General features: G+C 41.4%; 1 protein-coding gene across 2 annotated transcripts in view; it reads right to left on the reverse strand.

Moving 5' to 3' along the window:
- Positions 1-15,177, reverse strand: part of PSMB7 (proteasome 20S subunit beta 7) — a 49,540-nt gene that overhangs the window by 17,501 nt on the left and 16,862 nt on the right. Inside the window, exons 6-7 of one of the 2 annotated variants that reach the window (XM_036411933.2) lie at positions 8,290-8,372; positions 6,387-6,445 (exon numbers count right to left, since the gene is read on the reverse strand). In XM_036411933.2, the coding sequence (XP_036267826.1) occupies positions 6,387-6,445; positions 8,290-8,372 (142 nt within the window). The remainder of the gene's footprint in view (positions 1-6,386; positions 6,446-8,289; positions 8,373-15,177) is intronic. The other variant, XM_036411932.2, reaches the window with a different exon arrangement.

Raw genomic sequence — 15,177 nt, forward strand, 5'->3', positions numbered from 1 at the left:
GCCTGCAGTCTTCGTTTCTTTAAGTTGAGCATCTTCAAAGTCTAGAATTCTAACTGTAGGGCACAGCAGCTGCCACTGCAGATCTGATCCTCTCAGCTTTTGGCAGCTCTCAACTTGAGATTCTAGCAAAAGAATTTTTCAAGTTGCTATTATTGCCTGTCATGGATTTATAAATATTGTGCACTATCTGCTGTGGCATGGCTCTCATGGGACGCCGGAGCATGCCAAATGCATAACAGAATGAAAAACAGTTTCTATTCTTCAAATAAATGCTAATTTTTTAACTGTGCTCACGTGATTTGTTTGGTGACCAACTTCAATAGTAGAGATGTACCAGAGAGGGGGAAAGCGGATTGTCTTTTCCAGCAGCATTCAGCTGCTACTTTCATTAAGCTTGTTTAATTAGATTCCAGATGCTAATTTGCAAGTCGATACCAGAGGGTGCAGGACAGTCTGCCTTTGAATCACCTCCCTATGATGTGAGGGTCCTGCCGCACTCCACTACCCTTCAGCAACCCGCGCCCGAGATTCTGACAATCAGTGCAGAGAGGGGACGGCATTCATCTCGACAGACTAAATATTAATCTTCTCCCCACTTTAATGAATTACAATCTTTAAGAGTGTAAATTTCTTACTGGGCCAAATGAGAACATTCCTTCCCACAAAGAAAAGGATGAAAGGAAAACTTAAGTCATCTGATTCATTTACTTAATTCCTTTCCCACCCTAAAATACACGCTGTTTGTTTTTTTAATATTTCTTAAATATTATTTTTTTTTAAAAATTAAAAAATAAAAAATATATATATTTTATTGATTTCAGAGAGGAAAGGAGGGAGAGAAACATCAATGATGAGAAGGAATCATTGATTGGCCACCTCCTGCACGTTGGACCAAGTCTGCAACCCAGCATGTGCCCTTGACCAGAATCGAACCTGGGATCCTTGAGTCCACAGGCCAGCACTCTATCCAGTGAGCCAAACCAGCTAGAGCTACAACCTGTTTTTATTTCAGCACTTTTATCAATTTTCAAGAAACATGCTCCCATGAAGCTAACACCATAATCCAACTACTATGGTCAAATGCCTTATACTTAACTGAAAATGGACTCAAAAGGCCACTATATGATTATCACTTGTTTCCTGTTCAGCTATCCTGTGGGTAATTAGCAGAATCTAGGGTTTCCTTCTTATACCAGCCTAAACAACAGGGGGGGGGGGGGGGGGGGGGGGGGGTGTCTGGAGGAATAACTTCATGTAATACTTCACCAGCCAAAAAAACCTCTAACTGGCGCCTTGTCATCAGATGAATTTTCAAAATGCACTAATACATAGGTACAATCCCCAAATATGCACCTTTGCAAATAAAAATAAAGCATGGGATTACCATAATAATAAAATCTTTTATGCCTTCATTTCTATCACTGCTAAGTATTATGAACACTAAAAGTGAAGTTATCAGATTGGGAACTATATATTAAGCAAAGTTGCTTTTAACACCTTCCTATCCACTCATTCAACAAACACTGGCTGAATACCTGCGGTGTGCCAGTTACCATGCCAGGAGAACTCCCAGGCTAACAGCAAGGAGAAAAGCAAGAAAAGGAAAATTACACAAGACCACTAAAGGCAATGTGAAGGTCACATCTGGGTGAGGATTTTTAGATTTTTAATGTGTCATGAACTCACGTGATTAGCTGGCAGTTTCCATGAAACCTTAAACCAAGGCTTCTACCTGGGGCAAGACACTGGCTCAGAAAACTGGAAACAGCAGAGGCCAGTCTCAGGCATTTCTGAATCCCAGCTGGGCTTCCCTGTTGTGCTTTTTGGCCTATAATTTCCCAAAGAGCATTTGCCCTTTGTCCCATCTTCACTTTTACCTGTGTACTTAAAGGGCTGTTTGCTAGGCTGACTCTACCCCGTTAATGTATATTATTTGAAAAGCGTACCAGTTATCTTCCTCTGGTATCTTTAAAAAAAAATAAAAAAAAAATTGAGCACTTCCAGATTGGGGGTGGGGGGAGTCCCTTCATTTCCCAGGTGGTTTCTGATGACTCAGATTTCACTTTAGCTCAGGGTTATCCTATCTCAACTCAACCAACACCTACTGAACATCAGGGGCTGAAAAACAGATGATTTCACAGTTCCTGCCCTCAAAAATCTCCCTCTCTCAATGGCAGGTGGGGGGAATGTCTCTGAAAACAGCCACAAAGCAATGGGACAAGTGTGTACAATGGAGCACAGGGACACAAACAGAAGAGGGAGCAACTGAGGGCACTGCTGACAGAAACCAGCAGCGAGCAGGCTTCCTGGGCAAGAGCACGGTACATTCAAAGAACAGAGAGGAGGAGGAGGAAGGGCTGCAGTAGGGCAGGAATGCACCTGTTCCCCATAGTTTAACAGTCACACCCTGGACTTACACATGCTGTGCTAATGGATATATTTTTACTTATGTTAATAATATGTGCTCATTTTCATATGTCTGGGGGGGGGTGGATATTATCAAAACATCAAACCCAAGATTTTATACATGTAAACCTATTTTTAAAAATAAAATTAAATTAAAAAGCCAAAACCTGAAGTGGCTGTGAGGAGAGGGGAGGAAATGGATTAAAAGGGACAATTTGAGCCCTAGTCGCACTGGCTCAGTGGATAGAGCGATGGCCTGCAGATTGAAGGGTCCCGGGTTCAATTCTGGTCAGGGCACATGCCTAGGTTGTGGGTTCGATCCCCACTAGAGGGTGTGTAGGAGGCAGCCCATCAATGATTCTCTCATCATTGATGTTTCTATCTTTCTCTCCTTGTCTCTTCCTCTCTGAAATCAATAAACATATATTTAAAACAAACATCTTTGAAAGAAAGAAAGAAAGAAAGAAAGAAAGAAAGGAAGGAAGGAAGGAAGGAAGGAAGGAAGGAAGGAAGGAAGGAAGGAAGGAAGGAAGGAAGGAAGGAAGGAAGGGGGGGAAGGGGAGGGGGGAGGGGTGGAGAAAGAGGGAAGGAAGGGAGGGAGGGAGGGACAGTTTGCAGTGAGGTGAAGGAAATGTTAGGTGGTTTTGAGTCTCCATTACTTTAAGTACAAATGTCAAAACCTATCAAACTGTGCATTTCATTATAGTAAGTAAATTATACCTTAATTTATAAAACAGTGAGTTGATTTGAAAAAATTTTCAAAAAAGTACAGTTGGCATCTGGCTATGGCAGAAATCTTAACTGTGGTTTACAAATGACAAGTTCAAGAAATGATGCTAGACTAGCCCTGTCCAATAGAAATATGTGAACATATAGTTTTAAATTTTCTAGTGTCTACATTTTAAAAAGTAAAAGTTGGTGAAATTAACTGTAATATTTTTATTTAACCTAATGTAAAATAGTATCTATTTAATATAATCAATATAAATATTGAGATTTTAAATTAAAAATTCATACTGCTCAGTGGATAGAGCATCGGTCTGCAGACGAAAGGGTCAGCGCAATTCTCTGTGCAGTGTGACCAGTTACTGTCCTGGCAATGCCTGCGACTGGAGAGGCAGCAATGCTCTCCCGGGTTCCTGTTTGAGGCATGTCCAGAATCCTTTCCCCTTCGGAAAGGAATGAGCAGACTTAGTCATCCAACCCTGCAGTCTCAAAATAGACCGAAAAGTTATGGGTTTCTTGCCCCAGAAAAAAAAAAACTTCCCAGAAAATAAAAAGTTGGAAATTTGAAACCAAAATATTTCCCTGATTTCTATGAAAATGCAAAACCAAATGACACCTTGGCCAAATTCTCTTCACAACAAAGTCACTAAAACAGTGTCCTCTCAACTGGGCGAGCAGCCGCAGCCTGCCCGGGTCACTGCACCGTTTTGTCTTCACAAGAGCAAGAGGGTGCCGATGGGCGGCTGCCTGGTCTTCACAACCAACTTTTTCAGTAGTATCGTCTTTAGATTTTTAAAGTATTATCTACTGACAGGCGCTACACTATTATTTGCCCACTATTTACTGTTTAACTCACTCACTGGAGAAGCAGGTACTACCTTCACCTTAATAAAATGATTTTCTTGATTGTCAAGTCTGATTCAAGTTTCAGTAACTTCCGTGAATAAAAAAGTCACCTGAATGATTTTCTTGATTGTCAAGTCTGATTCAAGTTTCAGTAACTTCCGTGAATAAAAAAGTCACCTGAAGTTACAAATTTAGGTAATCAATCTGAAATAGAAATTTGAACAAAGTCTCGTAACTAATGCAGAATATGAAGTTCTCCAAGTTACAGATAAAACTGATCTAAGGAACACAGTCTTCAGATTGATGGTATCAGAAGTATTATTGACCACATTTCGCTTTACTTCTCCAAATCACATCAATATTAAATTCATGGCCTTTGAATAATTTCAAATCCAAACTTAAATAAATTACTTTAGCAGAGTGTTGTCACTTTTAATATACCTCATACCTCCATTTTCTGCAATTCTCATTTTTCTTTAACATATGGAGGTCCCAATCAATTGAAACAGACAAAGCTTTCAAGAAAACGTGAAAAGATTAATGTGGTTTAAAGGAGGGCTTGACATTACTGAAGCAATTCTCTAAGAAAACCACCAGTCCTTCCCCCTCTCCCTTCGTTATTCCTAACGGATCTGTGGCGCCTGAGGAACGCCTCTCCTTTGGTTACAAGACTGGAAGACCTTGTTTTTTTTCTTTGTAGTGACCTAGTATACTTCTTTTTTCTCTGTATTTAAGAACCCCAAACAGAAAATAATGCTGATATGGGAATAAATTTTCACACTGAGAAATGAGAACACAATCCTAATCTCATTTATAGTTGATACTTGGACCTGTTTACTACTCTTAATTGGAGCAAAAGACTATTGTTCTTAGCCTAAAACACCTAGCTAAATCCTATCTTTAGTCAGGGTTTTAATTCCTACAGATGTCCAAGAGAGGGAAGCAATCTAGCCATCAGCAACCAAGTCACTATGTGTGTTATCCTCATGTACCCAAGGCGAAGTGGCTTCTGGCAGGAGACAGCTGTGCTGGCTGAGCAGCATCCATAGCTCTACATTCTCGGGCTCTCACGGCTCTTGGCCTAAACCTACAGAGCAGAGGGAGCTTCAGAGCTCCTATGACACTTGATGCTCCAATGACAAGCTGGTGAAAGAACAAAATTTTTTTATTCTCATCTGAAGCTATTTTTTCCATTGATTTTTAGAGAGAATGTGAGAGAGGGAGAAAAGAAGGGAGGAAAGAGGGAGGAGGTAAGAAGGGAGGGGGAGAGAGGGAGAAAAAAATTAACTCGAGAGAGACACATCATTTGGTTGCCTCCCACACGTGCCTTGACTGGAGCTGGGGATCAAGCCTGCAACCCAGGTACTTGCCCTTGACCAAGAGTTGAACCCAAGACCCTTTAGTCCTCAGGCCAACTTTCTAACCACTGAGCAAATCGGCCAGGGCAAAAACATTTTTTTTTTAAATATCCAATCCTCTCCAAGAATGATTAGGCATAAAGCTTTGTCAGGTAATAATTCCCAGAGACATCCTATTTATTAAAAATAGGGTAAACCACTCATAAACAGCTTACTGCTATTGAAAACAAGTGAATACACTCCATCAAAAATTAACATCTATCAAAAAACTTGTGTGCCTACAAGCTGGTTTAGTGGCAAGGATAAAAGCACAGGGGGGATAACATGATGCCAGGAAGTATCCAAGCACATGAACACTCCTATGGAAGTGACAATGCAGACCTGTAGGCTTGTTTCTGGAGATTTGGTGTGGGGGTGGGGGAGTGCTTAATGGGGTACATCTATCATTAAAGCAGACTTGGGTGGAAGTCATTCAGAAGATACCACCCTCCCCCACCACCAAAGAAAATATAATAAAGAATGTCTTTGTAAATGTGTTTGAGACACCAGATCCATCACACTGACAACAGTCCACTACACTCAAGGTCTCATCCCACCTCTGCTGCCAGATGCAGAACAATCCATAGGGATTTTTAAAATTGCCCCCACTTTCAGGCCAGTCTGTGTGACAGACAAAGACATCCAGAGTTTCTCTATTCTTAGTAAGAAAACAAAAAAACCTGTCATTCTGAGATACCATGACACAGAAAGCTGAGTACATAAGAAAACATTCGGCACTGCAGCAGCATATACAGCCAAGAGGACTCCTAACAACCCAAAGCCAAAGCAAAAAGCTGAACAGTGCTGACCTCCAGCCCAAGAGGCACGCAGGGCCACTCCAAGCGAAGCTTTCCCTGAGCTGCCGGTCTTCTCCGCAAACACAGTGTCTGTGCCAATGAGCTCCGACTAACAACAGCGCTGGACAGGTTTTGGAGGAATCAGCAATTTGCAAATGTTCGACATACAACTGGAAAAATATTTGCAAGAATAAAACTGCAGGGACTTACATACCTCCATGTCTGGCCTAAACTTAGCTTCAAACACAGCCATTGCTGCCAAGGAGCCAGAACCTGTAAGAAAAAGATGCATTTTTAGTGTATTTATCAACTCCCAACGTCTCACGTTACCTTGGGGCAGCAACAATGGCAAAACATGCCCAGTGTCACATTCAAGTCCAGTGCAAGCATGAATCCTACAGGAACACATAACCAGGTAAATACTGCTCTTCAAAAGCCTGGAGTCACACTTACCACTATCTCGGGTAAACCCGCAACTGGCCCCATTCCTACTACTGACAGTAGTAATTATAAACTATTTACAATAAAGTGCTGAAGCAGGAAAATGAGGTGATGGTGAATTTGTATTTTTTTCAAAAAGTGAATGCCACGTAATTTCATATGTCCTATGCCGTGAGTCTTGTGCCCCACAGCTGTGCCTCGGCAGGTTGCTGGGCACAGCGCTAAATACCAAGCCCGTCAGAGAGACGAGGCCGTTTTAATGAGCTGGTCCTGGCAGAGGCACCTTGCCACGCGAGGAAGAACTACAGCACCAGCAATGGCAACGGGAGCGCGAGCCGCAGCCACCAGGATACTCCAGCTACGACTGTAAAGCACTTTATTACGTGGCATTTATTTAGAGCTATTATTTTTAGTTCGTACTTTGAAGAGTAACAGCTGAGTAGACAAAATGACAGACAAAGAAACAAAAATTTATTATCACAATAGCAAGTGGCTGAAAGGTTATGCTGCAGAGATATTAACAGATAGCAAATCTCCCCCCACCAAAGTAGGGTGTAAAGGCATTACAAATAAGTACAGGCTCCCTGAGAAGGGATGCAAAAGGCAGCGCGGTGCTATTTGAAAATTTAAATTAAACTGGCTTTGTTCAGAAACCAGAGAATCTTTAGAAAACCATCATCTTGCCTTTCCAGTCCTGGCAATATCTCAGGATACTCTACTTTTAGAAAGAAGATAGAGTTGCCCACAATTTTTTACTCCAATTAGAAGATTTTTTTGGCATTTATTACTTTTTAACTTGTTTTGCATAACACTATCTATTTAGCTAGGTCACAGAGAAAACCATATTTTCTATTTAAAATGATTTGTGTACATCGCTTGACCACCTCAATGGTTTAGCAAAGGAAAAAGGCAGCGATTAAACAGTTTCAAATGAGGTGTCCTGCTGATTTTATCAAGTCTGCTGAATGTATAATGAAAAAGGAGAAGCTGACAGCAACGCTGCATTGAGAAAATACAGACTACCTTATCTGAACCATTTAAGGAGGTCCAATTATAGATCAAATTTAAAGGGTAGAAACAGCAGATTTACAGACACAAATCAATGAACATGGTAATCCCAATGAATATGACAGATACTCCTGTTACGGAATATTGCTGCGGTTGAGGATCATTACCTTCACAGCACCAGATACATCACATCTAAAGCAGTAGGAAGCGTCAAGTGTAGACCAGCATTACAAGCAATGACTATTCATTTAGGCTTTGGGAGCAAAAGGCAACCCCATTTTCCCCTCTCAGAATTTTTTTCTCCTTTCAAAAAAAAAAAAAGGGGGGGGGGAATGATTTAAAGGACTATTAAAAGCAGTTCAGAAAGAGCAAAAATTAAAGAGACATTAAGGTGATCCACCGAAATAAAACTAGCAGATAGGCTAGAGCAGGTTCACCAAAGCCAAACCCCTTAATTCCATAGTAAACGTGTTCTTAATTATCTGGAAATAGTCTATGAATATTTTGTGAGTCACACATTGACTCTGAGATTCAGGGGTTAAGAGGAAAAGTAACCTAAGTGTCTGTTTTAAGGCACAGGTTAAGAACCAATCTCAGACTTAGTAGGAAAAAGCAAGCTGGTTCTTGCATGCAAATAAAGAAATCTCAGAAAAAATACTTCTAATTACAAAATGCTCCTGCAGAGCACACAACAGCATGTCATGTGGTCCACGAATATCTCTGTGAAGAGTCAGGGTAACCACACCAGAGGCAGAAATAAGCATTAGAAGAGGATGGAGGAACACTAGAGAGCAAAGGACTTGTGTGCATGCTTATTGGCATATCCAATGGGCACAGACACGGAGGCTTGCCCAGGATGGGAATGGTTGTGGGAGGAGGGTCAATTGGGGGAAAAAGGAGACATGTAAAACTTAAAATCAAAATAAATAAAAATAAAAAGATATAAAATGTTGTTTACAGAGAGATGTAGCAAACTCAAGTAATATATCTTAATTTTAAATAAAACATTTGATGAATGGATGTGGGGGGGAAAGGAAAAGGGAAGGCGATACCTATCTAAGAGCTAACAACTTTGTAAAAAACAAGAATCAATTGTTGTAAAAGGGCAAAAGGTAAAACCACGTTTATCTTAAAGGCATTCTTCCTTAAAATTTACTAACCCTGTTTTTTCTCCTTTGCCATCCTTTCTTTGGACTGTTTCACAGTAAATAAATTAGTTTTACTCTGATTTTTCCTGAACACATCTATTTTCTTCTGCTTAGCTCCATCCACCATTTCAAGAAATGAAAAATATTTCCCTCCCAATATAATTCTTCATTTATCCAAAAATATTTTTTCCTGCTTAGGAACAACATTGCAGACAAAATTTCTGTAAGTGGAAATTACATACAAAACCTAAACTCTTAGAACAAAATGTATCCAGTGTGGGGAAACGTCACCTTATCAGACACTGATTTTTAAGAGCTGGAAGGTTCCCCTGGTATCAAAAATAAGTGGACTACAAATAAACTTGAAAATAAAGGTAGGTTCAATATTAAAAACCATTTCTACATCACTTGCAAATTAGCTACTGCTCCCAGCTTTTAATAAAAGGAGGGCTTTGGCGCCCCCTTTTCAGAAATATACAGAAGTGCTAGGACAACTGACTTTGTCAACAGGTTTCTAGGAAACCCTGATTGTGTGTCTGCTGTTTAGAAAACTAAAGTTAGAATTTCAAACAGGACTGCAATTGCCTAAAGTGACCAGAGAACAAGATGCAAATTTTCACATTTCAAGGCAAGTAAACTTGGGGATGGAAGAAGGAGTTGGCCATTAAGAAGAAAAGAGATGGTAAACTCAATGAGACCAGTATCCTTTAATAATTTCACTCAAGTTTCCTAGGTTTGTTTCAATACCTCTTAAAACTACATATGGATAATAAGTCATCAGACAGATGCCAAACTCATGTGATCTATTATACAAAACGTATAAATATTTATATCCCATTTTCCCCATAAATCATAATACTGCCCTAACACATTCTATTATCTCAACATCAACCTACCTAACCTGGCACTTTCATACCAAAACCAAGGCAAAAATCCTTGGCAGGAACGTTTACCCTGAATTTCTATTCCCAAAACAATTAGGACTATTTGCTTTCCCGTTAAGGAGGTAAACAGAAAAGCCAGGGGGCAGTGTACATGGTGCAGGGGCCTCTGCTTGACACAGAGGCATGTCAGGTGAAGGCGGGAACAGGATGCTTCTCACCAGGGTGGGAGCAGCGGGGGTGGGGCCTGTCCTCAAAGGACTTACCATAAGGAGAAGGCAGCCAAGGGGGAGAAAGCAGAGGCTCCTGTGAGCACTCACTGTGTGCTGACATCAGGTCATTTAGTCATCTGCACAGCCACCCACTGAAGTTATTACAGAACCAGTAAGCATCGGGCAGAATTGCTATCTCTGTTGTGAGTCCATGTCGCTCTCTCATACAATAAGTTCTATATGCCACAATAGTTCAGAGCAGACACACATGACTAACCTTCCGGGACTAGGTCTCTGTCTCCCTCGATCCCCTCCTCCTCACTACACACACACTTGACACTCTATCAGCACAAAACTGACAATAATTCCCTAAATTCTCATACCACCTCAAGCCTATCCCACCTTGGCACATAGTACAGCCTCTCGCCCCTTGACAATCCACACAATTCCTAGTTACCTTCACACCCCAGCTGAGAATCACCTCTTCCCAGAAGCCTTCCCTGACCACCACACACCCAAGAAAGTTTCCGCTCATCTCTGTAACCTGCCCATCCTCCGTTCACATCGGCATCCCCATGCCCAGCCGTTTCTGGTACACAGCAAGCACTAAAGAGGATTTGTTGAGTTGAGCTAGGCTGATTTGAGTACAACATCCAAATGGAAGACATGGGGAAACTCTGAGCTGGCCCTCAAGGAGTGATGACAGCAGTAAATGCCTTGATAAAGTGTAAAATAACATTTATTGCCTAATTTACCATACTGGGATGAATCTAAGATAGACTCAAATGTAAAGCAAGCTCAATTTTCAAGAAGAAAAAAAGGCTTTAAACCAACAAAACCATGTCCTATTATACATCCTAGTCTGGTCCAAATCTCTGTGATATTATAAGAGTGAAATGCTCTCCTTGGATTTCTGCATTTTATTACCAAAGCTCCCTGTCTCATCAGTTGTTTCCATGTAGCTGCTCCTTAGCAACCTCCACCAAGGCTGCCTTTTTCAGCCCACCCACAGTTACTGAGTAGCCAGTGAGGCTTCCAGAACAAAGCTCTTTAAAACAGAAAAACGAGATGCAATTCGGAGACCAGAATTTAGAGAGATGACTGTGCAAGACACTGTTTATGGCTACCTAGTTATCCACTGACTTACCTACTGCATCCACTGTCTTCCCCCCAGCTCCCCCAACTCCCCCACGCCACCCATACACACCCACTGGGCTCAACCACTCCCAACTCCCAAAAAACCACCAAGCACCACACCTCCCAGCAGCAAAGCTGTGTGTGGAGAGAGACAGGAATAGGGAGGAGACAGCTCAGCCCTCTCATCCACAGGGCCAGGAACTGCTCTGCACCGCCTCGCATGGCTGCCATGTCGGGTGCTCATTAAGACAATTTGCCCTGCCCTGGCTGGGTGGCTCAGTTGTTTGGAGCGTCACCCTGTACACCAAACAGCCCACAGGTTTGATTCCCAGTCAAGGCACATACCTAGGTTGTGGGTTCAATCCCCAGTTAGGGCGAGTGTGGGAGGCAACCGATCATCGATGTTTCTCTCACATCAATAAAAAAAATATATCCTCAGGTGAGGATTAAAAGTTAAAAAAGAGCCGGGACCGGTTTGGTTCAATGGATAGAGCGTCAGCTTGGGGACTGAGGGCCCCGGGTTCGATTCCAGTCAAGGGCATGTACCTTGGTTTCGGGCATATCCCCAGTAGGGAGTGTGCAAGAGGCAGCTGATCGATGTCTCTCTCTCATTGATGTTTCTAACTCTCTATCTCTCTCCCTTCCTCTCTGTACAAAAAAAAAAAAAAAAAAAAATTAAAAAAAAAAGTTAAAAAAGAAAAAAAGAATTCCTCCCTTAACAAATGCCTCTGTGAGTCCCAGAAAGCACACTCTGCTCCCATCTCACTGTCAGGGACTGCCTCACCCACGAGCCTCAAGATGCCACTGTGGGTGCCTACACTGCTGACCTCCAGAAGATGGGGGTCGTAGGCACAAATGCCACCAGTGGCCACATCTCCAGCCAATCTTTTTTAAATGAAATGCCTGTTAGTAATAACAGGACCTTGGCTTACATTTTTAAAAAGAACAAGATGCCTGAACAATGTAGAATATAAGCCCTGAAACTCACACACCAGAGCAGCATACAGGGCATTAATAACTGAAAAGAGCTCAGGGAAAGTATCACCAGTACACACCAAAAAAATGAGACAGCAGTTCACACACACACAAAGGCAGAGGCCTATACACACTCAGAAACGCCGTTCAAGATCACTACTAATCAAAGAAATAGAAACTGAAATTAAATAACCTTTTTTTTTCTTTTAGATGAGCAAAGATTAAAAAGAATAATACCCAATGCTAACAAAGATGTGGTAAAATGGGCACTCTACTATACCTGTAGAAGCCAAAATGGTTAGATCTTTTCTAATGGGCAATTTAGAAGTAGCAATCAGAAAACATAAAGCTATACATACTCTCAAAACCAGCAATCCTTCCGCTAGAGATATTCTAAAGAAATTAACGGACAAGTACCTAAATTATGTATATAATTATGTATATTAAAAAAACAAAACTAGATCAGCAACAACAAAAAATAGAAAAACTGGAGGTAAAGATTCGACAATCAAAAGATGCGAAAAATAAATAATAAAATACTATGTATACATTTATTAAACGTGACAATATCTTTTGGCAATGGAGAGATGTCCATTCTATATAATAAAAGGCTAATATGCAAATCAACCGAACAGTGAAACAACCAGTCACTATGATGTGCACTGACCACCAGTGGGCAGACGCTCAATGAAGGAGCTGCCCCCTGGTGGTCAGTGTGCTCCCACAGGGGAAGCGCCTCTCAGCCAAAGCCAGGCTCACAGCTGAGGAGCGCAGCGGCAGTGGCAGAAGACACTCCCGCCTCCGGAGCAGCACTAAGGATGTCTGATAGCTCCGGGAATGTGAGAGGGCACAGGTCAGGCTGAGGGGGACCCCCCACACACAAATTTCATGCACCAGGCCTCTAGTGATCTAATATTTATTTGGGGAGAGGGGTGACATATTCCAAAGCAATATTAACAAACACGCTTACACAATACATACTATACAAATCTGGAAGAACATAAAATATTACCCTTATTTCTGAGTGGTGCTATTTACTTTCTGCTTACTTTTTTTTTCTTTCAAAGATCATGAATTAATTGTAATTTTTTATGGTATAGGCTTAGATAAAAATGAGAATTCAACATTGCGGAAGCATAGGAGGAAAAAAAAGCAAAAGGACCAAGACCTTACCAGCTGTCACAGTCTTGCTGTGTAACAGCAGCAGCATGCCGCTTAGTCCTGAAATTTGTATACAGGGGTCTGACGGTCAATCCATCCATGAGTCAATAGTCCCAAGTAACAACCGTAATCAATCATCACACACAAGTAAATACACCATGTCTCTCTACTAGCGTCCTTCCTTCGGATGCTCGAAGAGGTAAAAATCATCCTGATAATAAAGTCCTGTGAGCATATCAGTGCCAAGCCAGATCGCACTTATCCAGAAGTCTGCTCCATGGCCAAAGAAATTACTAAAAGGACCACAACAAACAGTACACAGTGTCGAAAAAATTTCGAAGCAGTCACATCAGTTTTGTCTGTTCTTCAGACATGGCAGGTAGCAGCAGTCCTGTTTTATGAAGCAGGGAGACTAAACCTCGATGAGGAATTTGCCCATATCACACAGCCAGAGATGAGCAAATCTGGGAATGTGCGCCCAGATCATCTGAATTTAAAGTGCCCAACACATGGCCAATGTGGCTCAGGTGGCTGAGCGTTGTCCTTGCACCAAAAGATCGCTGCTTTGATTCCAATCAGGGCGCATGCCCTGGTTGCAGGCTTGATCGTGAGATCAATTTTTTTTTTTCTCTCTCGCCCCCTTTCCCTTCTCTCTCTCTAAAATCAATAAAAACATTTTGGAAAAAATAAAAATAAATTCAAAAAATAAAGTATCCAATATTCCTTCCATTCCACCATGTTGCCTCTTAAAAAACAAAGCCAAAAGCTTAAAATCAAGACTAGCAAGTAAGCATGAAAGCAGCTTTATTTTCTAAGCTTGCGACCCCAAAAAAGCATGCTAACTTTTCTTCGGATTTCAGCAGAACAATTACCACATCTGGATATGGTTCATTTGTGTTGTTTTGCTTAAAAATTCAAATGAGACTGGGATTTCAGTTAAATATTTTAAATGATTAAGCAGATGCCATTCAGTGTTTAGTAATACCACTCAGGGTCTGTTATGAGTCTTTATTTTAAAATAGCCCATTCAGCCAGGACCGGTTTGGCTCAATGGATAGAGCGTAGGCTTGGGGACTGAAGGGTCCCGGGTTCGATTCCGGTCAAGGGCATGTACCTTGGTTGCGGGCATATCCCCGGTGGGGGGTGTGCAGGAGGCGGCTGATCGATGACTCTCTCTCATCGATGTTTCTGACTCTCTATCTCTCTCCCTTCCTCTCTGTACAAAATCAATAAAATATATTAAAAAAATAAAATAAAATAGCCCATTCAAAACAAATTAAATTAGTCTCCATTTTCTAAAACCACTGAAGGTGTTTATCAGCACTAGTAGGTCAATTTGAACCTAACTTTTCCTGAGAGAACCCAATTCAGGAAAAAATATGAAATGTATAAAAAAAAATTTACCATCTAAAATATGCTATTACTTCTTCTATTTATTTAAAAAGACCTTCATTTGTATGGCTTTTTTTTTTTTAAACATGAAACATTTTTATAGAGTTCATTGAAATACTAAATCAAACAGCCATTGTAGAAACTATGTCATCAGACATCCTGAAGAAACAACGTAAGACTGAAATAATCTTCTAAAGCCTGCTGCGGTAAGTCAAACTAAGGAAGGTTCTGAAAGCCAGCAGGTAGAAATCTGCTTTAAGGTCTATGCTCACAGACTCTCAGACGGGGCTGGGGGAAATTTACTGAAGGCCTTTTAGGACTGGACCCCGGCCTCAAGTGGTGTAAGTATTTCCCTATTTTACAAGCAAGGAAACTGAGGCTCAGCTAGTTTACAGGGAATACAGTCATTACGAAGTGGAGCCGAGAGTCAAACCTAAGTCTTGTGGTGCTTAAGAACATGCACTGAGGACAACTTCCAACTCCTTCCTTCAAACAAACCATGCCAGGTGCCCACTTGGCAGCAACTCTGGAAACACAGATGGGGCAGGAGTGGCACTTCCTCACTGCTTCCCCCAGCACATCACTGAGTTCCCTCTCCCAACCCCACGAGGCTGACAAGCTACTCCAGGAAGCATCATCACGTCAAGCAC

The sequence above is a fragment of the Pipistrellus kuhlii genome, unplaced genomic scaffold (assembly GCF_014108245.1).
Source record: "Pipistrellus kuhlii isolate mPipKuh1 unplaced genomic scaffold, mPipKuh1.p scaffold_m20_p_43, whole genome shotgun sequence".
NCBI lineage: Eukaryota > Metazoa > Chordata > Mammalia > Chiroptera > Vespertilionidae > Pipistrellus > Pipistrellus kuhlii.